Source organism: Chamaea fasciata, unplaced genomic scaffold (genome assembly GCF_029207755.1).
Source record: "Chamaea fasciata isolate MVZ Bird 193981 ecotype frontalis unplaced genomic scaffold, bChaFas1.0.hap1 SCAF_5, whole genome shotgun sequence".
Lineage (NCBI taxonomy): Eukaryota > Metazoa > Chordata > Aves > Passeriformes > Sylviidae > Chamaea > Chamaea fasciata.
Genome location: NW_027094090.1, coordinates 58,040,068 through 58,063,308, shown reverse-complemented (window position 1 = coordinate 58,063,308; position 23,241 = coordinate 58,040,068). Strand labels below are relative to the sequence as shown.

Sequence of the window (23,241 nt, the reverse complement as noted above, 5' to 3'; positions counted from 1 at the left end):
AGGTCCAAATTTTACTTCGTGAAACAGACAGGTAGAGGGGGTGGTCGTGTTTGTGTGCTTCAGACCTTACTCTGAAGCAAACAGAGCAGACCTGGTGTAAAACCTACCTTTATTCATTGCTTTGTGCATGAATGACAGATGCCAGATTGGGTATGGCAAACTCAGGACCCTGCTTTATGGACCACAGCGGGGAAAGAAACAACTTGCCACTGTGTTGTGCCCCTTTTGGGACTTGAATGGAATTATCCTGAGTAATTTGTTTTTCTGCTTTTTTCTCCTTGAACTGTGAAAGCAATGGGTAGCTGGTGTTTTCTCTCGTTACTGAGGATCTTACTTCATCCACTTTTTGTTGCTAATTAAACTGTGCTTTGAGGTGAGCGCTGGAGAATTGGTTCCTCAAAGTTTAGTAGCACCTGGATATGGTTTTGTGTTCAGTGTGCTCAATGACACTGTTTAAACTAGTGAAGGTGCTTTCATGCTCCCATAGTTTTTTACCTGCTGCACACCCTTTCACCCTTTACCTCTTGACTACTAGCTGCCACAGTAACGTTAAATTCAAGTCTTCCAGGTTGTGCTGTACAAATATTTTTGGTGGAGCTTTTTTAGTTTGTTGGGTTTAGGTTTTTTAAAATATCTTGCCCAAATAATTATTTTTCTTTTTGCACTTTTAAACCATGCATTTGTAGCTGTGTTGAATATACTTTAATATTCATTACTCCTTGTTCACATTCAAACAAGTTTGAACAATCTCTGATTATCTGAATGTACCTGTATATAAGAAATAAGACCAGGCTAAGAAAGAACAGGTGCCTTTTCCAGTCATCCTTGATCCTTGGCCTAAGTGTTCAAGTGCTTAGTTGTGATGGCCCTGTATGGTCATGGCAAGTAGTGGTTCTATCAGCTCTTTGTTTCTCTGGGAACAGTCAGGGAAGATTGCTAGGACTTGGTCAAAGGCAAGCATGGACTAAATTTCTTGGGGTTTATGAATCTTGTTAGAAACCTTGCACGCAAAGAACTTTATTCCTTTGTTTCATATTTCTAAAAATATAAATTTACTAATTTATTAGAAATGGATATGTATGTGTATCTGCACCATTTGGGGATGACAGAAAACAGGCAGGAAAAAGATCAGACGTGAAACACTGCTTATTCTTAGAAGTTTTTCATGTAACCTAAAACTCAAATGGGCTCTGTTGTATTTCTCTGGAGGTGAACATGGGTGTGTACTGGAGTATTTTGGTCCCAGGTGCATGTTTCTGATTTGCTCTAATGCTTCTGTCATTTAAGGAACAAGGTGGCTGTGTTATGTGGATGAACTTTCCCTTTTCCCTTCCTTCCCCCTTTTCTTCCATGTGCTTTGAGGTAAAAATGATTCTACTTTTCATTGTTATGTAATAGAGATGAGGCTAGAGGTATCTCATTATGAGACAGGTAATTAGCATCCGGAAACTGAAACTACAAACATGCTGAGCTTCAAAAGTACCATATTTCAGTTTCATTGCCAGAAGAAACTGTCATCTATAACAAGCAAGACTATTGAAATCTTCAGTCATGGTGCAAATGAAATCAGCATCAAGTTTATCAAGTAAAAAGCAACATTAAAAAGATATCCAAAACAATAACAAACTCCCCACCCAACTACAGAATATATATACCACATTCCAGAAGCCAAGATTAAGGCTTCCCCCCTTCTGGCTGCTGTTACTGCAAATTTGCATTGAACATTTAATGGAACAGGAAGTTAGGCCATGGAAAGTAAGAGTGAGGCCTGATCCTTGAAAAAAACACTGCAAAGCACTTGAGCTTCCCTCACGTGTTTTCTGGTTCAGAGACCCTGTGGTGCCATTCACCCACAACTCTTGGGCAGCTAAAATTACATGGCTTCATATCTTCTGGTATAATGTGCTATCTTCCAGCTGACTGCAGAGCCTACAGGACTAGTAGCAGGATATTCCTTCTACAAGGAATGCTGGATAGCATGGATGCATCCATGTCATTCACAGGACCAAAGAAGTGGAACAACTGCCATTTCCTTGTAAGTCATACAATGCACACAGAAAGCTTAAAAGGGATCCATTAGGTTGATTTAAGCTTTGAAAGCTCTGTACTTTCAGATTGCAAAAGTGAATTTGCTGTGTATTCCCACATGAAGGCTGGAAAACTTTGGTGCAATGTCCCCATACATAACCAAGAACCAGCTTACACTAGTGCTTAATCTTTTAGTCCTTTATTATGAATTTTCTGCAGCTTCTTTCAAAGCAAACCTGTTCAGAGAAACATGACCATGGCTGTCTTTGCCCCCAGCAAGGTTTCTTGGCTACATGAGCACACACTGGCTTTAAAGAGTGGGTTTGAGTTTGCTTTGGTTCATTTTCCTGTGGATTATCCTGTGGAATAACTGGCAACTGCTCTCCTGCAACACAGAAGGGTGTTAAAGGAGGAGAAGCACATCTTCATTGCTGGACTTTGAAATGAATCTTTTCATCTTCTTCTTGTGCAGATCCTTATGAATGGTGCTTTGAATAAGGCAGAGTATCCTCAATCTCTTCAGTGGTACCACTCAGCTCCTTTATTTGAATTCTGTTGAACTCAGTCTCTTTTAAAAAGAAAACTGATACTGGGCAGTCTGTGAGCTGTGTAGTAATGCACAGTGCAGAAACATCTTCAAGTATATCTTGAAGCAGCAGAGTTAGAGACCTGTCATTTTAGGGAGATACTCTGTTGTCACAACTGCAGCCATTTTATAATGTAATAATTTTTCTTTCCAACCCTAAGTAATGATACTCCATTCTTCAGAATATGCTGTCCAAGAATAAGAACAGTCTCAGGATTAGTTACACGGTTCCCATTTATTGAAACTCCTCCATCTGTAATTTTCCGGTACCTTAAAAACAAAACAAAAACAACTGTTAATTGCAAGAGAAAGCTATTTATTGTTAAGAATTCAAAGTTCACTTAGGTTTTTTTAACTTTTTTTTTTTTTTGGTGGATGCATAATTGAATACATTTTAATTCTCCTGCACTTCACTTTCAGTCCAGGTCAACGCTGACTGAAATTAACCTTAGCCTCTACTACTACAGTTCTTTCTGAGAAGGGTAAATACTGTTTTGAGTATTACCCACGAGCACAGGTGAGAACTTACCCACTAGGTCCATCTGGAATGGCATTTGCTTTGCGGCACAAGTCAAGAACGGTCATGCCAGGTTCAAGCATCAATTCAGCAGAAGTAGCTTGTCTGAAAAGTTCCTGTAACTCTTGGTCAGACATTTCTTCCAGTGCCTCCACACTACTGTAATAAAGGGCCTTAGTGCACCTGTGAGAACAAAGGGCATTCAAAATACAGAACTAGTCTTCTCTTCACACAAAGTGCTACTTGACTCATCAGATTCCCCTCCCCAGTTTCTTTTGGGAGTCTACAAACGAACAGAAATACTTTAAATACACCCTCATTTTTTTTATTGTACCCTACTGCCCTGCAAAGTTTAAAATCTTCAGTGTATTTTTAAGTCTACAAGGTTATTACATTTTTCTCTTTTAACATCTAAGCAACAACTGAATATATTAAAATAGTCCCTGAAAATCTATGAAGAATTACCATAGAATAAATCTGAAACAAAACTGCTCGATGAATCAAACTTTACCTCTTAGCAGATTCCAGCCCCTCTCTTCCATGGACAAGCTTAGTTACTTCCGCAGCCAGTCGTTTCTGAGGGCCCCATTTCTCAGGTTCTTTAGCATGCATTTCCATGATGTGGGCAATCTCCTCAAGAGGAAGGAAGGTGAATAGTTTCAGGTATCTATAAGCAGGGAAAAAATATTTTGTCTGCATAACCATCATTACTGATTTCTTGCCTTTGTCATTCAAACCTAAGTAACTGCACTAAAATGATTCTTAGTTAATTTAGGAAATACATACTAAGATGCTCTGTCCTTTCCATCACATCTTTAAAACTCACATTTTCCTTAATATTCTGTCCAGGGTCAAGTCTTCAGGCATAAGATAGTGTCAGTTGCTTTTATGAAGCTTGTACTCCAATCAACAATTTAGTTTTAAGAAAACTTTTACAGGATTTATTGGAATTGTGTGTCAACCAACAAGGTTTTGTATTTATCATAGGAGATCTACAATATGCTAATGCAAAATCCCACTGCCAGTCTGTGGCCATCATGGGACAGATGCATACCTGTATTGGCAAGTATCTCAGCAGGAAGGTTATTTAGGATAATCAAGAATTTAAAGATGCATCCCTAAGCCTAGTCTTTACAACAAAGTCCACTTTAACGAGATTTCAGTCTCACGCGATGCATTAAAGGTACCTTTACTGGTAAAAAGTCTGAATGGCTGAAGTATTTTAGTTTTAGGTACCCACATACCCTTTTTTCCAGTCTGAAAGGTGCTGGGGATCAGAACATGGATTTGAATTATCAGGGGGTAAACCTTTGAGAGAGGTAAGTTATAAGGCAGGTCCCAATATGAAAAGGAAGTAGGTCAGATTTAACACTGCTATTGGTAGATAGAACAGATTTAGAAAAGAACATAGACCAACTTATTGAAATCAATGTAGTAATGTAGAGTACTGAAAAAAACTGTGATGCTACAGTACTAAAACTAATATGCTGTGTAAGAGAGTCAACCCATAGGCAGAACAAAATGCAGTATGCTTCACTGCTTTGTCATCCACCTTCTGATTTTCTGATGGGTTTCAGCATATGGAAGTTCCACTATCCTGTCTACTTAGGAACCACTCATGCCTGTTTATTTCATATGAACAGTTATAATAACACCTCTACATGGAGCTCGTGTTGCACATAATTAAATAAAGCAGTTACAGTGAACAGTTAGGATCAGGTTTTATAAACAATTACAAAAAGCAGGATGGAGAAACACTTACTTTTCAACAACGTTATCTTGCTGTCTGACAAAAAACTGATACAGCTCAAATGGAGAAGTCTTGTCCCTGTTCAGCCACACTGCATTTCCAGCAGTCTTTCCCAGTTTATCACCAGTAGTACTGGTAATAAGAGGTACAGTAATTCCAAATACATCTGTTCCTGTCATCCTGAGAAAGAAGAGTCACTGCACGTTAAAAAAATACACTGTGGTAAAGCTGACTATAATACAAGCAAGATTCTATCCTTGATTCTAAGTTGGGGGTGATGGGCAAAAAGATGCCAGAACGCTGTTCTGTGAAGAGGGCTTCAGGGAAAAAAACAGCACCCTAAGTTTTTAAGTTTTGTATGTATCAAAGAGACCTATGTACTTTAAGTATTTATATATATGATATACCACAACTGCCTGTACTTTGGTGTGATTACACCAGGACGCGTGTGCTGGCAGACTTGTCTCGATTTTGTCTCATGCTTCAGGGTGTTTGACTTTGGTTCTTGGATTCACTAATACCTATTATTTTTCTTAAAAATTCACGTAAACCTGGTCAAAATGTACATATGTACCAAGCTTATGGTCAGGCCAATTAATTGCTCCTCTCAAATCACAGAGATCTGTGTGCGGCCAGACCTCTTGAGCGCTGACTTCTGCTCCTGGTGCTTTAGACTGTCAGCACCAATGGCACAGCATTCTGTCACAGAATCACAGCACTGGTGAGGTTGGACAAGACCTCTGAGATCATCGAGTCCCACCTGTGACCGAACATCACCATGTCATCCAGAGCACGGCACTAAGGGCCATGTGCAGCCTTTCCTTACACAGCACCAGGGACAGTGACACCACTCCCTCCTGGGCAGTCCCTTCCATCGCTGCCCTTCTCCGGACTTGCTCCAGCACCTCAATATCCTTCTGAATTGAGGGCCCAGGACCGGACACAGCACTCGAGGTGCGGCCTCACCAGTCAGTGCCCAGTACAGGGTGACAGTGACATCCCCGGTCCCGCTGGCGACGCTACCGCTGACACCGACCCTGCGCATCACCTCCCGCCCCGCGCTCCCGCCGTACTTGGTGACGAGCTCGTATCCGGACATGATGTTTCCCATCTGGTCGTGGCCGCCCAGCTGGATGCGGCAGCCGTGGTGCTGGTGGAGGTGCAGGAAGTCGTAGGCCTGCAGGGCAGGGTACAGGAATTCGGCCAGGCTCATGCCCTCGGCGCTGCGCAGCCGCGCCTGGCAGCTCTGCCGGCTCAGCAGCGTGCCCATGCGGAGGCGCCCGCCCGCGCCGCCGAGGAAGCGGAGCAGCGGCTCCCGGCCGAGCCAGCGGGCGTTGTCCAGCAGCGCGGCGCGGCCGAGCCGCCCGGCTCCCGGCTCCCAGAACAGCTCCCGGTGGTTCCCGAACAGCCGCTCCAGCCCCGCGCGCAGCGCCTGCGCGTGAGCGCGCACCCGGCCCGCCGGCAGCGGCTCCCGCGCGCGCTCCCGCCCGCTGGGGTCCCCGAGCCGCGCCGTGGCCCCGCCCACCACGGCGATGACGTCGTGCCCCGCGCGCTGGAAGTGCAGCAGCGCCATGACGGGCAGCAGGTGCCCCACGTGCAGCGAGTCCGCCGTGGGGTCGAAGCCGCAGTAGGCGGCCAGCGGCGGCCGGCCCGGCTCCAGCAGCGCCGGCAGCCGCTCCTCCGCGCTCTCCGCCGGGAACACCTCCTGGAACAGCCCGCGCTCGCACTGCGCCGCCAGCAGCCCCGCCGCGCCCCGCGCCCGCCGCGCCGGCTCGTGGGCCCGGCGGCGGGGAGGCGGCGGCGGGAGCGGGGCCCGGGGCAGGCCCCACAGCCCCGCCGCCCGCCCGCAGCGCCGGCACAGCGCGGGCGCCGCCATCGCGCGCGGGGAACGCCGGGGCGGGCGGGGCTGCGGCGCTGGGACCGCCCCGGAACCGGGGTCGGCCTGGCATGGGCGGGGCCGGCCTGGCATGGGCGGGGCCGGCCTGGCATGGGCGGGGCCGGCCTGGCATGGGCGGGGCCGGCCTGGCATGGGCGGGGCCGGCCTGGCATGGGCGGGGCCGGCCTGGCATGGGCGGGGCCGGCCTGGCATGGGCGGGGCCGGCCTGGCATGGGCGGGGCCGGCCTGGCATGGGCGGGGCCGGCCTGGCATGGGCGGGGCCGGCCTGGCATGGGCGGGGCCGGCCTGGCATGGGCGGGGCCGGCCTGGCATGGGCGGGGCGGGGCCGGCCGCCCGGGATGCGTGGGTAGCGGCAACAGCCTGGACCCGCAATACTGTGGTCATGCTTTGCGCTGGCTGGTGGTTCTTCTCAGCGACATTAAAGATGCGAAAAAACCGGCGTGTGTTGGCTGCTCCTCCGCTGTTTGTTTTTTTCCCCCCAACCCGAAATACCGGGATTTCAGGTGCTGCAGGCGTTGGAAATCAGCCCTTCAGCTGGTAGTAAGGCGCCTGGCAGAGCGGGTACCACGTGCCTCAGTCACACCGGGGCTTTAGAATTTACAGAATTCATTTGCTACGTTACCAGAATTTATTAGTGATACTACTAAAATGTATTAGCTATATTACTAAAAAATTTTAGCTACCTTACATATCTTGAATGCTTGGGAAGAGGCGACTCAAACTGTAGATAGAGGTGTGCAGGTGTAGGCACATGGGTGATGAAAGGAAGACCGAAGAAACACGGGCCCTCTGCAAGGGAATGGAACACCTGGGATGTGGAGAATGCTGAGGTGTGAAGTGATTTTTTACCTCAGTCTTCACTGGCAAGTGTTCCAAGCACCCCGGCAGAGTTGCAGAAGGAAAGGTCAGGATGAGGAGAATGAACCACCTGCTGTAGGAGAAGATGAGGTTTGAGCCTGTCTAAGGAATCTGAACGTGCAGAAGTCCATAGGACATGATGAGATACATCCATGGGACCTGAGGGGACTGGTGGATTAAATGTCTAAGCCACTCTCCATCATATTTGAAGAGCTGTGGCAGTCTGGTGGAAAAGGGGCTCAGTTGGTCAGAGCATGGTGCTAAAAACCTTGTTACCTTTGAGACAATGGCAAGCATTTTATAGACATTGTCAAAATCTTTGCCATTCTGTCTTAGAAATAGTATGTAGAGGTGCTAATACAATGGGAAGATGAATAAATGGAAATACTGTGCAGACTTTAAAAAGTTTAAATTATTAACTCTCCAAATAATACTGACAAAAAGAGAGTATCTAGTTCTGATACACTAGATCCCAAAAAATAACCATTATCTTGTAAAGGTCCCGGTAATGTTCTCCATGTACCACTTTCACACTCAGCTGAAATTCCTATTCTCTAGTACATTTAAGTGCTAGCAAAAACAATGACCATGGCAGGTTCTTACTTGCTGTAGGTTCAAGTAAATGCCTAGCTGGAGCACATGGCTCGATTCCTTTGTGCTGGAAGGAGCCACTGACTTCAGATCATCCCTTTCCCTTTCTTCCCTTGTTGGCTCAACAACAACCCCCTGCAATGCTACAGGCTGGGAGAAGAGTGACTGGAAAGCTGCCTGGGGAAAATCAGCCTGGGGCTGCTGGTTGAGGATGGCTGAACATGAGCCAGCAGTGGGCCCAGGTAGCCAAAAAAGCCCAATGGCATCGTGGCCTGTGTCAGCAATAGTGGGGCCAGCAGGAGCAGGGCAGTGACTGTCGCTCTACTCAGCACTGGTGAGGCCACAGCTCAACTCCTGTGTACAGTTTTGGGCCCTTCATGACATGAAATAGGTGCTGGAGCATGTCCAGAGAAGGGTGATGGAACGGGTGAAGGACCAGAAGCTTCTCTGAAATCTCAGAGATGCTGTGTTGTGTTAGCATCCCTCCCTTTGCAGTGAACCGGTTAATTCTGTCACAGAGCTAATTTTTGCCATTTTGTTTTTTGTTCATGTCTCCTGTACTTCTGCTTTCATTTCACAGGGACAGTCTGTGGCTGCTGGGATGGTGAGCCAGCATAAAACTCCACAACAGCAACATGAGCTTTAGAATCTACCTCTCCCAGCCCCTCTCCAGTAAATTCCCTGGTGCTGGGATAATCACCTTGTGATGGCAGATGCTCTGGTTGTGCCCACTCCCTTCCAGAAGCATACATCATACCAATAACCCTATTTTCTTATTATTGCTTATGCTGTACTCTGAGGGTTTTGTTTCTTTATGAGGCCTAGAGGTGGAAAAAACATTTGGTTTCAATGTCCATCTAAGGAGTAGTCATGGCTACCTCTGTGGTGGCTGTAGGCAAGAGGGCAGTGGTTATTTTCTGCAGTCCTTAATCCCCCTGCAGGTTTTATCTCTCAGATTAGTCAGAGCATTTGAATGAGTAGTTTTCCTTTTCTTTTGATGTGGTTTGTCAGCCTCCCTCACATTTATTTTATTTTATTTCATTTAATTTGATCTTATTTTTCAGTATATCTATTTTTTTAATCATGTCATCTTTTTCAGCTGAAAAGTAACTAGTTCCCTGTTTCCTTGTCTCTCTCCACTCAGAGATATTTGGTGCTTGTGTGTTTCTTTCTTCTCTCTTTCTCTGATGTAATTGGTTGTTTAATTTTGTTTCCTTTTCATGGACCTCTTTGCATGTCCTTTGATATGTGCATAGCTGTTTTTACTTGATCTTTGTGCCATATTGATCTTTTTTTAGATTGAAATTTAATACCCTTCCTTCAAACACCAGACCAATTAATATGGAATATGCTTTCATATTTTTCCATGCTAAATAATTTTGCTGATTTTTCAATGACCCAGGGGTTTGCAGACTATAATGCTGACACTGCTTTTGTCCTTGAGTTTAGACTCCATCAAATTCAGTTTCAATACTGGGTTTTTCTAAGACAACCCCAAACCCAGAATCAACCATGAAAATCCTCTTTATTTTTAAAATGCTACTGTGAGAATGTTTTTATTTGTGGCTTGTTAGCTTTCAGCAATTATTCTTTTTTACACAGCTTTTTTTAGATGTGATAGTATCCAAAGTCCAAAATCTCTCCATTCTCCACAAAGAGTCATGCAGAGACTTAATTTTCAAGTAAGATAAAGGTCTTGGGAAGAAAGTTCTGCATCTCCCATGAACTTTAAATGATTGTACAATATGTATAGGCACATGGGATCTTTTCCTCAAAGCTTATGGGTTGGTATCACTCACCAACAAAGTGTTTGCTTGTGGCATAACTGAGAAACCTTTCCTGACTATTTTACAACCTGCCACACTGTAACGGTCAAATCATTTGTTCTGAGAACCATTTACTTAAAAGGTTAAGGCAAAGCCAAGAGTGATCTCTCTCGGCTGTATAATGGGATACCAGTAATGTAACCGGGGAAAGTAGGAAGTGTTCGGGACTAAATCCCATTAGGAGACAGGCTAAGCCTAAGTAGAAGAAATGTGAATGCAGTTAAAGGTGATTAAGGTGATTAGTCTTTCCATTATAAATAATCAATCCTTATGTGTGATTGTCTGCCTATAAATCATAACGCAATTTATCTTAGCTTTGTAAGGAAATGATTTTTCAGGCATTTTGAAAGCATTTTCACACAAGAAATCCAGAACTGATAGTAAAGGCTTAGCATCCATTATGATAAATAAAATAGTCATGAAAGGATCATTATTTTCATGGCAATGTTCTTGGAAAAATAACACAGAGCAAGAACTAACAAGAGATAATAATAAGGATGTTTCTTTTTCTAATTCAGTTGTTCAGAATGAATCCTTTATTCTGGCTGATTTAGTATTCTGGATGATGCTGATGGAAAGGAGAAAACCATTTTGCTTTCAGAATATAAAAATAAATATGAAAGCTGAAACTCCCTCTCTGTGCCAGTGCAGGGATATAAACTTCCTGGTGGTTTGAAGGAGAGTTTATTATTTGGAGAGTTCAGGGAACTGCTATGTGAAATTAAAGTAAATACAAAATGGTGGTATGGAAGACCTGGGTGGTGCCTGGGTGGTGCCATTTGTATTTTCCTCCTTGTTCTTCCCTGGGCCCATGGCTCCTTTGCCCTTCATTATTCTCAAGTAGATGCAGACATAATGAAAGTCAACCCTTATAGTATTGTGGGATCTATTTCTCCAAGAAAGGTAACATTCCCTATAAACCACAACTCTCTCTATGTCAACTGAATATCAAATCACCCAGGGGCCTTGGAAACTATTACAAGAATTTCCCAGACAGGTTACTTAACTGGAATAATTTTGAAGTTACTTATTAGTGGCACCGTTGTCTTTTGTTTCCCACTGTCAAGAGTGCCAGGCTGGGGGATGACTGCAGAGCTGACACATCATGGGTGAGTTGTTTGCTTGAGTTTCCACTTCATGCCTGAGTTTTCACCCAGTATTTGATTCATATTTTTCCTTCAGAGAAGATCCTCATGCCATTGCAAAATATTATTAATTGTAACTCAGTTTGAAACTCTGCTTCGATTTTTGCCAACATTTATTCCCTTCTTATGCAAGAGAAGGAATTCCTGATCCGCTCTACTCCCGGTAAAGCCAAGTTATACGTGCATCAGCCACGAGGTGGCAATACAAGAGCTTGATATACTGAATTTTAGTGGTATTGGTAGCATTCGTTCCGGAAAAGCTTTGGGGTATTAGCTAAGTAAATATATTTGCAGTGTTTCTGCAGAGTTTAGCTTTCTCTGCCAGTGTGTAATACATGCTTCACATCTGCATAATTGACTTCATGCAAAAGCCAAGGGAGACTAAGCTGATTTTCTGGATCAATGATTGAAGCCTTTATGTGGCTAATAATCGATATCTTTATTTAAGTGGCTCCGTAGTGGATGAGAGATGTTATGCAAGGAACTCAACTGCTGTTAAAAGCAAAAGTATTTTGAGAAGGAGGATGCACTGGTAACATACAGCTGTCCCACTGTGAGTTTTCTCCTGGCTTTAACTTCTGACCTTCCTGAAGGCCAAGGAAACCTGGACACTCACATGTGTGGAATTCCCAGAAGTAATTGCTTCACAACATTAAAGTCTGCCTTTTTCATCCAGGTTTTTGATTCACTTCTCAGCATAGCTCATGCTTTTTTTTCCGGCTTTTTAAGAGCATTCAACACTGGTGTCAGGTGGAAATAGTTAATTTCCGGTCTTTTTCATCCTTTTTTTGTCATTTTCAGGCATTAGGGAAAGGAATAATATCTCTGTACTTTCAAGGACTAGTTTTCCACCCACTGTAATGGAGGAAGTATTTTAAGACATTTTCTATTTTGACATTAGCTCTTTCAATAGCAGTCAGTGCTACAGCTTTTCAGAAGGTGGATTTCTCTGTTTTCTCATTCAGATAGACCAAAAGGCTTCTAGCATAAGAAATGGATTGTGGACTTGGCAGATGTCTCATGTCACTATATTCACCACAGTGTTTATTTGAACATAGAGAAATTATGGATATGCATTTTGTTATTTCCCATGAAAGTGCCAGCAGCCTGCTACTGTCTTTTCCTGACATGGAAACAGTTTTCGTGAGTACTTTATGGGAAATCTTACTTTCAGTCAGACAATGCACTGTGAAGTCTGTTAGCAAATGTGTCTTTCAAGTACATACAAGTTTGTGGTTTAGTAAACAAATAGCAATGTAAGGAGAAGAACATAGTAGGAACCCTCAAAAGAGTAAATAACTTTAGAGAAGGGAACTTCCGTAAGAAAGATCTGAGATAAAATTGTGCCTTTGAGTTGGGTGTTCAGTCTGTCAGACGTGCTGTGGGCACAGGTGCTGGGACTGCCTTGTATTTCAAATAACAAAAGCTCTTCTGCACGGGCAGTAATGGCCCTTCTCGGTTTGGATACTTTGCTGGACCGGGGGCTCTGGCACACGTGTGCCCATGTCCCCTCAGAATTCAAGATTCACAGCTATTAAAGCTTGAAGGAAACTGATTTGTCTGATTTCCCTCCTGCACAACGCTGACCATGGGATTTAACAGTTGACAGAAACTTCAGAAATGGAGACCTGTATTTGGCAGGAGCAGATACACCACAGCCCAGGTGCCTTTCAAGAGGATCTCTAACCCTATCTGTTAACATCAAGCAGCTTGCTTAGACAGTTGATAAGCAAACTTTGTCTTCAAAGCTGATAACAACAGATTTCTCCTGAGAAAACATGCACAATCCCCAAAGCCTCTTCTCTTTCTTGAGGTTGTTTGCATGCACATCTCAGCTTTCTTGCTCAGATACTGCACAGCCTCAGGCTGTGGTCCTGGCACGTTACAAAAAAAAAAAAAAAAAGAGCTTTGAGAAGCTGGCTGGTGATTGAAGAAATGAAAGTGAGCTTTGGGACATGATGTTTGAGGAGCTGGATGGCTACTGCTTTTCCTTTGCAGCTTTCTACAGTTAGAATCACCAGCTTGTGGGCAAGATGCTGGACATAGATGAACCACTGGGAGACATTTTTCAGGGATAAAAAGTAACTGATATCCAGCAGAAGGATAACTCATCTCGGTGTTGAGTTGATAGGGTGGTATTTCTGTCCACCTAAATTGTTCTGCAGTGTCAAATGATGAAGGTAATTTCACACTTTTATTAATCCATGGGTTTTGGACATTACCCTGACAGCTATGACTGTACAGAATAGCATGTGCCTCTGGGAAGGGAGAATTTGAAAGGCAAAAGTGACCACTAGCCTGAAAGTGCTAAAGAGAGAGGCCACACACCATATACTTTCTTCCAGAAAAATAAAGCGCCATTCTCTTATCATGTAGTTTGTTTTCCTCATGTTTACCTTGAAATGGATACTGAACATTTGCTGTATTGCTCATTTCTGAATCTGATTTAAGGTGTTTAGTATATATTCCAGCCAAAGAGAAGGAACCTGGTCACCACTTAAGCAAGGCATGAAATGATGTTCCCTGACACAAACAACAGTGTCAGTGTTCATTCTGGGTTGGTGGTTATTTTCCATGTATATGTATATAAATAGCTGTTACTGATGTTCACAGAGGATTAATTTGATGGGTTCGTGGTCTGAAAGCTAACAATTTATATTCCTGCTCTATTCCTGGAAGGGAGAAGCTTGCTCTTTCTCACCAGGAATCACTAGTCAATGCACTCGGTTCAGGCTGCTCATATCTTGTGTATTGTTATGTGATAAGGGGGAATTATAGAGTGGGATTCTGCCTGAAATCTTCTAGGCCTGTGGGAGTTTCCCTGACATGTCACAGACTTCAAGTACGTGATAAGACAAGTTGCAAATACTGATAAAAGATAGAGAAAAATGTTTGTTTTTCACAATAGAGGGGCATTCCCAACTGGAATCCTTTACAGATCAACATTAAGATCAGTGCTGTTTGAAATACCTTTAAAACAACGTGGGCAAGTAGTTGGTTAGTGAATGGTCGTTCAGGAGGGGATGATATCAGCTCCCAAAGACATTTCAGGGTACTCCAACCTAATCACATTTAGAGATTTGCTGAGTATTGAGGTGCTATCATATCTAGTCTGGCTTCTCAGGCATCATGGAATTGTCAGGCTCCATGGAATTCAGGAGGAGGAGAAACCTTCAAATTAATGTTTCTGCTAGGCTTGTAAGAAAAGAATAATATCTTTTTTTTTCTAAAGCAGGATCCACTAAAAGAAAAAACATTCGTTCCTTCGTACCAGAAATACTTTGTCACAATACCCATTTGCAAGCACGGAGAGTAACTTTGGCCTGTGCTCAAGTGCATTTGTAGGTTAAAGTAAAGTAGTAGTTGATAAAAACGTCCACCGAATATGAAGAAACAAGCCCTCACTGTCCTGCCCAGCCTGCCTTGGAATCTCCCCACTTTATCCAAGGTCCAGGACCCTGTTACAGCTCAGCCCAGGACACCTGTCCTCGCTACTTTATAGGGGTAGCCCTGCCTGGTCTCCTTTTGCTCCTGTTGAACCCCCTGATCCTGGCTCAGCCCTCGATGTACCCCATGTGGTGGGAGACTGCCCACAGCCCCCTGCTTGTCCCTTCTCCTGGGGCAGCCCAGTGTGGCACTGCAGGGTTTTATCTAGGAAAGGCAGGTCTATCAGTGAAACACAGGATATCTGGGGATGCCAGGTGTCTCAGAAGGGTGGGCTTTATTTTCTGTCTTTCCTGAAAAGTGCCTACTGTCACCTGCAGCTCTCAGCATGAGCCTGTTCCTAAATCTCACCCCTTAAGAGGCAGCTATTTGTCCCCTGCCTGCAGCTGTCCACAAGGTCAGCTGCATTGCAGCTGGGGTTATTAACACTGCAAGGACACGTCAGCACTCCTGTGTGACACTGGTAAAAATCGATAGCCCAGAATCTTGAACTTTCTGAGAAGCAGTGGCTTTTGCTGGCTGTGAGCTGCAGTTAGAGTGGGTGAAGTGTCTGTCAGCCCAGAAGTGTTGTTTTAGCTGTGAAATTACAATATTGGGCAGGCCAAACCAGCAGAGAGGGAGGAGCAGCCTGAAATACCAGCTTCTCCATGGTGATTCAATTCATACCAGGAGTGAACTGGATGCAGTGTCTGCTAAAGAGTGTTAGATCAGCCTAATGCTCATTCTCATTATCAGCTGAAAGTATGTCTGTGGTCCCACATGTCCCCAGCGATGTTAAGTGGTGGGGTTTGCCCCATTGTTCGCCTTCCCTTTGCCAATCCACCCCTGTGCAGCAGCTGCAGGCTGGGAGATGTCCATGGAAATTGACGCTGCTCAGTCGTGATTTGGGTAATGGAGACTTAAAGATTTCCTCAACCTGTTGAAATGCATCTGGCAATGGGCAGTCTTACTTATTTCTGTGGGACTCCAGTGACCTGAAAACCAGGCAAACAATGGCCCTGTACCTCCCTGTCTACAATTGCTTAAATATCATTGCAAATAAGGAGAGTGAGGGTTCCTCAGTGCTATGTGTACCTTAGCATTATGGCTAACTATGGGATACTGTTAGCTGTTTACATTGCTTAACATTAATGTTAAACAAGACAAGCTGTTCCAGAGCCCAGGATAACTCCTGGCTGCCAAATAGAAGGGAAGAAGTCCAGGTGCAGCTGTGTAAGCACTTTAAATTTTTGTGTGTGTGTGAACCTGAAATAACCCTGAGGAATTCATTACTCAATCTTTATCATGAGCACACAAACAAACATGTTTTCTATAAATAGCAGTTTCATTAACAGTGGTGGATAAAGGAGCCTCTTGCACGTGTGGCCTTGATACTGTGCTTACGTAGAATCAGTGGATCATTATTAACATTTATTAGGGTAAACCATGATTGCTATATAGCCTATACTATATATTACTATATAACTTATGATTGTATAACAGGTTATACCTCTACACACCTATATGGGACTAATTTTAAAGTGTATATAAGATTAATGTGTGTATAGATACATATATACATATATACACATGAATATTTACATGTATATACATATATACATGAATATAGCCCTGTAGTCCTGTTAAATTTCACAGAAACTCATGTAAAGAAGGAAGATCAAAGTGCAGGGAAGTCACCCTGGCTGTTGGAGACTTTCCCAGCTGGCTAAAACTAATGCAGCTGGCTCTTGCTCTCTGTCTTCCACAGAATTAGATCATGGCGTGCTGACATTTATTTGGTCAAATGCATTTGAGTAAAGAGGAAGAGCAGAGGTAACTTCAGAGGTCAACTTTTAAAAATAGCCCTAACCAAAAGATCCAGAAGTGTGGTCCCCACACTAAGCAGAGGCAGCTCTGGCAGCTTCTTTGATGGTACTTTGGAAAAGCTCAGTAACCCAGAGCAATTGCTGGTTACCTCCAAAATGTATCGAGGTATTCACTAGGGACTGACAAACATTTTAAGTCCTCCTTTTTCCCTTTTGTGACTTACTGCATTCAGTTCTTTGGAGCTTTCCACCCCACATCTCCTGTCACAAAAGCCTCAGAAAAGCTCTCTCTTCCCAGCTGCAGGAAATGGACATGCTCAGAGCCACATGCCCTCCACAAGATTTTGTTTCAGCTTGAACTGTTGACAAGTCCTGGGAACAAGTTTCAGACCTGGAGAATGGGAAGAGTGCAGAATAGCTAAGTCAAAAACCCCAAACGCAACATTTAAACCCAAAGAGAAAGCTTTCTGTTCACTGTAGTGCCTTGCCTGAATGCCTCAGTAAAACTGTTTTTGTCTCAAGGCAGAAAAGGTACCCCTTGCTTTCTTCTTGAAGCCCAGTATCAGTGTTGATGTGAGGGGTGGATAGCAAGGCAGAATGATAGAATACATTGAGAAATGATCAGGATAAAAAAGATTTAAATGCAGCCATTTCAAAGGTAGGTGGTAAATCCATTAAATTCAATCAGAATTATTAGACTATCAATCAGTTACAAAAGCTTCAGGGAGACACCAGCTCAAGAAAATGTGCCGCAGCTATAGGGACAAAGTACTTAGAAAGGTGGGGAGTCATTAGCCATGAGCTGTACCTGTTCCCTGTGTGCTGCATAATATAGATGTTTTATCGCAGTGACATTTCTACTTCATTTATTTTATTTGAAGCAGATAAGTCACTGTATTTCACAGGCAGCAGATTTCATAAGACAGCAATTTAACAGTTGAAAGCCTTTTCGCTTTTTGCACATTTTTACTCCACTCACCCTTTCCAGTTTACATAGAGGTTTTCATGTCAGCATTTTCATATTTTTTATTATTTTTGTTGCCTGCCTGGTACATCACAGTGTGGTCCTTTAGTGCTTGCCTAAAGGACTATGACCACTATGTGCAAATACTGGCAGGGGGAAAGACCAAGGTGAGGAGGGTTTAGCTGGAGAAATGAAGATGTGTCACTGTGTTAGCCATGACATGTGAAAAGCTGCAGCAGGGCACATCCAGGACCCCTGGAGGGCCTCCCCAGGACTAGCTGGAGGCTCCTGCAGCCGGGCAGCTGCTCAGTGGTGCTGGGATGTGGCCACCCTGCTCCTTCCCACCCTGCTGGGAGGCTCCTGCTCCAGGGCTGCAGTCCTTGGAGGCTGGATGGCCATTTCTAACCCAGGCAGAGCCTCAGCCTGTCCTTGGGGCTACCACATGCTGCACAAACAGGGGCCCAAGTCCCTTTTTTATATTTTTCTTTATTTTTTCTTCCCATAATAGTTGAGTTGTACCAGGAATTAATTTAGCTTTGTCATGTATAATTTCCACTGTGTTTATAATGCGTTTCCATTGTGCATGGTTTTTGTTTGGTTGTTTCATATTACCTGATCTTTCGTGCTGCGATGGGTGATTAATCTTTAGCTGTCATATTATTAAGCAGATCCTACACAGTATGAATTCAAAAGTCGCACTTCTCATTCTCTCTCAATAGCCTGGGCATATATTAAATTTCATTTCTAATTACATATGTTAGGGTGAATTATGGGCTATTACTCAAAATAAATTGTTCTTTGATGTCAGTTCAGCATATGAATGGCCAGTTGTAATTATACGAAGTTAAAGCAGAACTTAGTGCTATTGTGCCTCGTCCAAAATAATTCTGTGTTTCTTTTAAATGGAACCAAATCAGCAATTCTCCATTGTATATCAGCTCAATGCAGCCGTTATGACAGAATTTTTCCCTTTGTAGATTTGAGCTAAAAATGCAAGTGGCATGTGAATGGCATTGACAGAGGCAGAGGAAAGGTGATCCTTTCTAATATGCCATCTCCGATTTCCATTTCCCTTCAAAGGGACCAGCCACTGGTGATTCACTGCACTTTTGCTTCAGTTCATTTCATTTTTATGAATGTGCTGAGTTCCCAATAAATGTGCCTATTTATCACAGGAAGACACCATCCAGTGTCTCAGCTGCCCTTTGGAGTAACATCACACAGAGCTGTGCACAGTTTGGGGTAGGGGGAGAAAGGGAGGACACACATTCTGTTGTCTGTCATTTAAAGACCCCATGGATGTTCCTGAGGTTGTTTTGATGTTAAATACTGATCCTTTGCCATGCTGGAATGCAGAGACATGTTCTGCTGGAGCATGTCAAGCCTCTGCACTTAATACAAACACAGGACTTTTTAAATGAGAGGACTAAACATACTCCTGGTGTCAGACCTTAATTTGAGGGGTTTGGTTATTTAATCTTTAGCGAGCACACATTTTGTTCTGGCTGGATTTTGTTATCAGCTGTGTTTACAGGCTGCTCCAAGGCTTTATGGGGTTGTAAGGCTCCTTAGCATTTGTGGTTCTGCTGTTGGGCTGCCTGTTTTGCGAGAGTGTGTCTGTGCGCTCGCTCTATTTTTGCTTTAATTACTGGCAGTAAATACACTTCAGGAGTGAAATATGTTTTGTCAGGAGAAATCTGGAAGTGCTTTCTCAGGAGAAGAATAATTAGAAAGGTTAATGCAATCCACTCTGTATAAGACTTCAGACTCATTTGCTTGGAGATGTGAAACAGATGCTTAGTTCACAAAACTATATTAAATTAGCCCTAGGGGGTGTCTCATTACTGTTTCTCAAGCAAAAAAGGCAAATTAAATCTATATCAATTTGCAATATTGACAATACAGTTGGCTTTTAAGTGTGTACGGTGTGTGTACAGTGCCCCATGCAAACAGTCTTTTTACTGCGTGTTTGATTTCACACAGGTCTTGAGAGAGTAAAAACTGGAATTTTACTTTTATTGTATTAAAATGATAGATCTCCTCGTCTGAGCTGCATAGGAATGTGATTTTAACAGCATGGCAGAATGAATGCTGGAAACCTTGACCTGCCAGCCAGTTCCTTACAATAAATGGAGACCAGTTTTGGGAACAATTGAGAGGAACCAGTAGAGCCGGTGGGTTGCCCCTGCCTGAGAAGAGCTTGCTCTTGTTTTGTGGAGAGGTTTTCAGGACAGGCTGTATGTGCACACTGAATTGTAAAAGGTCTAATGCTGCTCTTTTTGGGCTTCCATAGTCCTTGTCCTGGGCCATGAGGAGCTAAAGTGTGCTGGGGGTCAGAGCCAGCAGCAGTTTCTCAGTTGGTTCATGTTGGCAGAGCAGTCCATCAGCTTCCACCAAGTTAACTCTGGCACACTGACAGTGACACTCCCCTGACACAAATCACATGCATGACTCTCACTCAACGCCTGCTTGTGTCTATCTGGGTGAAATTTTGGCTGTAATTTCAACAGATTTCCTTGCAGGATGTTATAACCCAGATGTTTCAACCAGAAGAGGCAGAGGCTAGCCCTTAGTGACAATAACTTTTTGATTAAGTCGAAGATAGATAAATAATTTATTGGGCTGCATATAAAACCAGTTTTAGAAGCATTGGTTATGCAGATGATGTTTCCTCCTGTAATCCAGATGGGAAATAGATTTTACAGCACAAAAATCCTTGTTCAGGTAATGAACCTGTTGTGCCTTGAACCTGCTGTGACCCCACTGTCTCTGCTAATGTTGGCTGAACTGCTGAAGAGATGCATAAAAATGAATAAAACGGGAAAATTAAGTTCTGTGAGTTTCCTCCCTTTGAGATTAGTGGGTTCATCAGTCATTTCAGTTACAATAGGTTTGTTATCTCTGCAAATAATTTTTTACTACTGAAATCATAGCCATCCTTCTGCTGGGATTAAGGCTGAAATTTGCAAGGAACAGAGGTAACTTTGAGGCTAAGATAAGAGAAGTTGTTTTTCAAGAAAGCACTTGAGAGGAATTAGTGCTGCTTAATGTGTTTCTTGATCATTGCTAGAGCCAAGATCTCATAAATTTTCTCAGGCTGATGGGACACCAGTATAAAACTTCTGCATTTTATTATCTTGCTCTATATGCTCCAATTTATTACTTCCCCTTTGGCTAAACCCAGAGATACATGATACAGGTAAAGCTACTTGGCAAAAACACAGAAATGCAGTTCAGTCTGAGGCACAGAGGGAACAACTGCAGAGGCAGATTTTTTAATGGAATGTGAGATTTTCATTTTAGCACTTCCCTTCTTTCCAGGTCTCCTGTCTGGGTGACCCCCACGAGTATTATCCTTTCAGCGCCCTGAGGCTGGTAGTGAAGGGTCCAGCCTCAAGCTCTCCTCTCACAATTGTGGAGTGCTAATCAGGCAGCTCCCTACTTAGCCTTCCATTGATACCTGCCTTTTTTTTTTCTTTTTTTTTTTTTCTTCTTTTTTTTTTTTTTTTAAACAGCATTCCTGTCATCTGAAATGATTTATCTTCTGTCTCTGAAGACATTAGAGCACTTGTGCTGGGAGTGATGCCCTTCCCAGTAACTGTTTGGCTACCCCTTTTCCACAGCTTGAGCCCAAGCAAACTTGTCTGCACTGATTTCCCAACATAAATAAATAATATATATGCATGAAGGAGTTTGTAGTTAAACTGCTTTTACTTCCTCAGCAGTAATATTGCAAGTTAAATACAGCAACGGGGTCAAAAGTGGCTTTTTCTGGCTTAATTCCTTCCTCTCATCATTTGTGCATGCTTCTTTTGTAGGAAACAAGAGCACGTTCCAACAGCAGCTTCTCTGGCCCCAACAACTTTTTCTGTTTCCCCACAGAGTCTCAGTTGCTGAACGCCATCCAATAGGCCTGTCACGGGGGAATTTCACCTCTCAAAGCTGGTGTGTGATGAAAAGGAATAAGAGTATTTGGTTGAAAGTGTCTACCCCTTTATCAGGCTTTTAATTTTTTTTTTAATTATTCTTTTCACAGCCGGAATAGGAGTGTTTGCACATGAAACTGCAGGCAATAGTTCTTAACCTTTGATGGGTATGCATTGATTTTACTCTCATAATTCTTCTTCTTTTACTTGGACACCTTATCAGAATCAGGGGCCCTACAATATCCCTAAACAATGCTCTTCCCTTGTAATGTGGTAGCCTGTTGGCTTTGATTTCCTAAATATGTTTCAAGTTACATCCACACCCTAAATGCTTTTAATAGTTTAATTCCATTATGTCAAGGCTATTAACCTTGCTGTCAAAATGCGCACGGCTCCAGCTTATGTTAACTAAATCTGCTTTATGTTGCAAAATCTCCTCTTGCAAAATTCCTGGAAAAATGATTAATATGTTGGTGATTAGAAAAGCACATGTAAACCCTTAGGATTTACAAGAAAGGACGGGATTATTAGAACTTTTCAAACCAAAAGTATTTAATGAGAATCACAGAATGATTTGGGTTAGAAGGGACCTTTTAAAGGCCATCGAGTCCAATCGCACTGCAATAAGCAGAGGTATCTTCAACTAGATCAGGTTGCTGCGAGCCCCATGCAACCTGGCCTCGAGTGTTTCCCGGGATGAGGCATGGGAAGGAAGCCATTATCTCTGGAAATTTGCTATTCAGCAGTATGGGAATTCTCATTGATTGCTCCTGGCAAATTGCTCCCGGAAGAGTTACGTTACACCTTCATGGGAGAAGTTCACAGGAACAGGACTTGGACTGCCTGATTTCTCCTAGCAGTGCTCTGGAAGCCTGTGGTCCTGGTGTGTTTTGTTACCTTGGGCCTAAATATTTGTGGCACCATCTATGACAGAGAGACTGGCTGGTCCTAGGGAGGGGACACGCTGGTGTGTGCTCTGTGAGCTCTTAGGGTAGGTGAGGGCCACGGGGTTAACCGGGGATCTCCCACCTCTGGGGTGTGTTTTCTCTGAGGTCACTGGGGACTTCTGTGGGTCTCTGGTGCATTTTATTTATTTGTGTCCTCCACTTCCCTTTGCTTTTCGTAATACAAAAAGTAAAATCTAGAAGTAGGAAATACTATGTTCAGTCCAAAATGTCTTTTTTTTTTTTTTTTTTTTTTTTTTTCCGTCTTAAAATGAGATGGTTTCTCTTTTCTTCTAAATCTTAACTGAAACTTTTTCAGGGTTTCTGAAGCTGTGCTGAACCCGGCTGCCGGGGAGACAGGGCACAGCAGCGCAGGAGGCTTTGGCATACTCCATTGCTCTGTCCCCCACACTCAGCGCCTGCACCCGGCTTTGCTGCAGCCATCCTGCCACGGCCGGTGAGGTGGCAGCACTGCCAGGTGCCAGCAGTGAGGCCGGATCCTGGCATTAGCGACTCTGCTGGAAAGAATTTCCCCGTTCATAATCCCTCAGCTTGCCGGTGTGGCAGTGCCGGGTTCGTCACCAGGGGGCTGTGCTGGCACGTCCCAGGCAGAGGCCAACGCCTTCCCTTTGTTGCTGCCCTGGGCTGGCTTCCAGCAAACATCGTGGGGCGCTCCCAGGAGCAGGGAAGGGCTGTGCCAGGTGTGCGCCGGGGCTGGGGCTGGCCGGAGAGGGTCGATGCTCTTCTCTGTTAGCAGGGTGGTTTCTTCTACAGCTGCGAATTCTAAATGATTCATTGAGTTCTCTGTGGCTGCAGTAATGCACCGGAGAGACTTCCAGTGGAAATTACCCGTGAAAAAACCGGAGTAATCCATTTAAACCAAAAGTGAGGATGGGTGTGCCTTTCCAGTCTGGAGTTCAGTTGGCCAGCTGTGGTTTGCACTGCTAAATCACAGCCATA

The 23,241-nt window shown here is 43.8% G+C and overlaps 1 protein-coding gene across 1 annotated transcript; it reads right to left on the bottom strand.

Annotated features, from left to right (window-relative positions):
* Window positions 1-2,211: 2,211 nt before the first annotated feature.
* Window positions 2,212-6,787, bottom strand: YARS2 (tyrosyl-tRNA synthetase 2). Its single transcript, XM_066183845.1, has 5 exons — window positions 5,955-6,787; window positions 4,894-5,061; window positions 3,643-3,798; window positions 3,144-3,314; window positions 2,212-2,884 (listed from the first exon to the last, which is right to left on the bottom strand). Exons 1-5 carry the CDS (start codon window positions 6,755-6,757, stop codon window positions 2,725-2,727), a joined length of 1,458 nt encoding a protein of 485 aa, XP_066039942.1. The 5' UTR covers window positions 6,758-6,787; the 3' UTR covers window positions 2,212-2,724.
* Window positions 6,788-23,241: the final 16,454 nt, after the last annotated feature.

Excerpts from the sequence above, each read along its gene's own strand:
- YARS2 (XM_066183845.1), bottom strand. The coding sequence starts at position 6,757 with ATGGCGGCGCCCGCGCTGTGCCGGCGCTGCGGGCGGGCGGCGGGGCTG. Across the intron at positions 3,315-3,642 it reads GGGCTGGAATCTGCTAAGAG|GTGCACTAAGGCCCTTTATT; the intron begins GTAAAGTTTGAT and ends TTGTTCTCACAG. Across the intron at positions 2,885-3,143 it reads ATTCCAGATGGACCTAGTGG|GTACCGGAAAATTACAGATG; the intron begins GTAAGTTCTCAC and ends TTTGTTTTTAAG.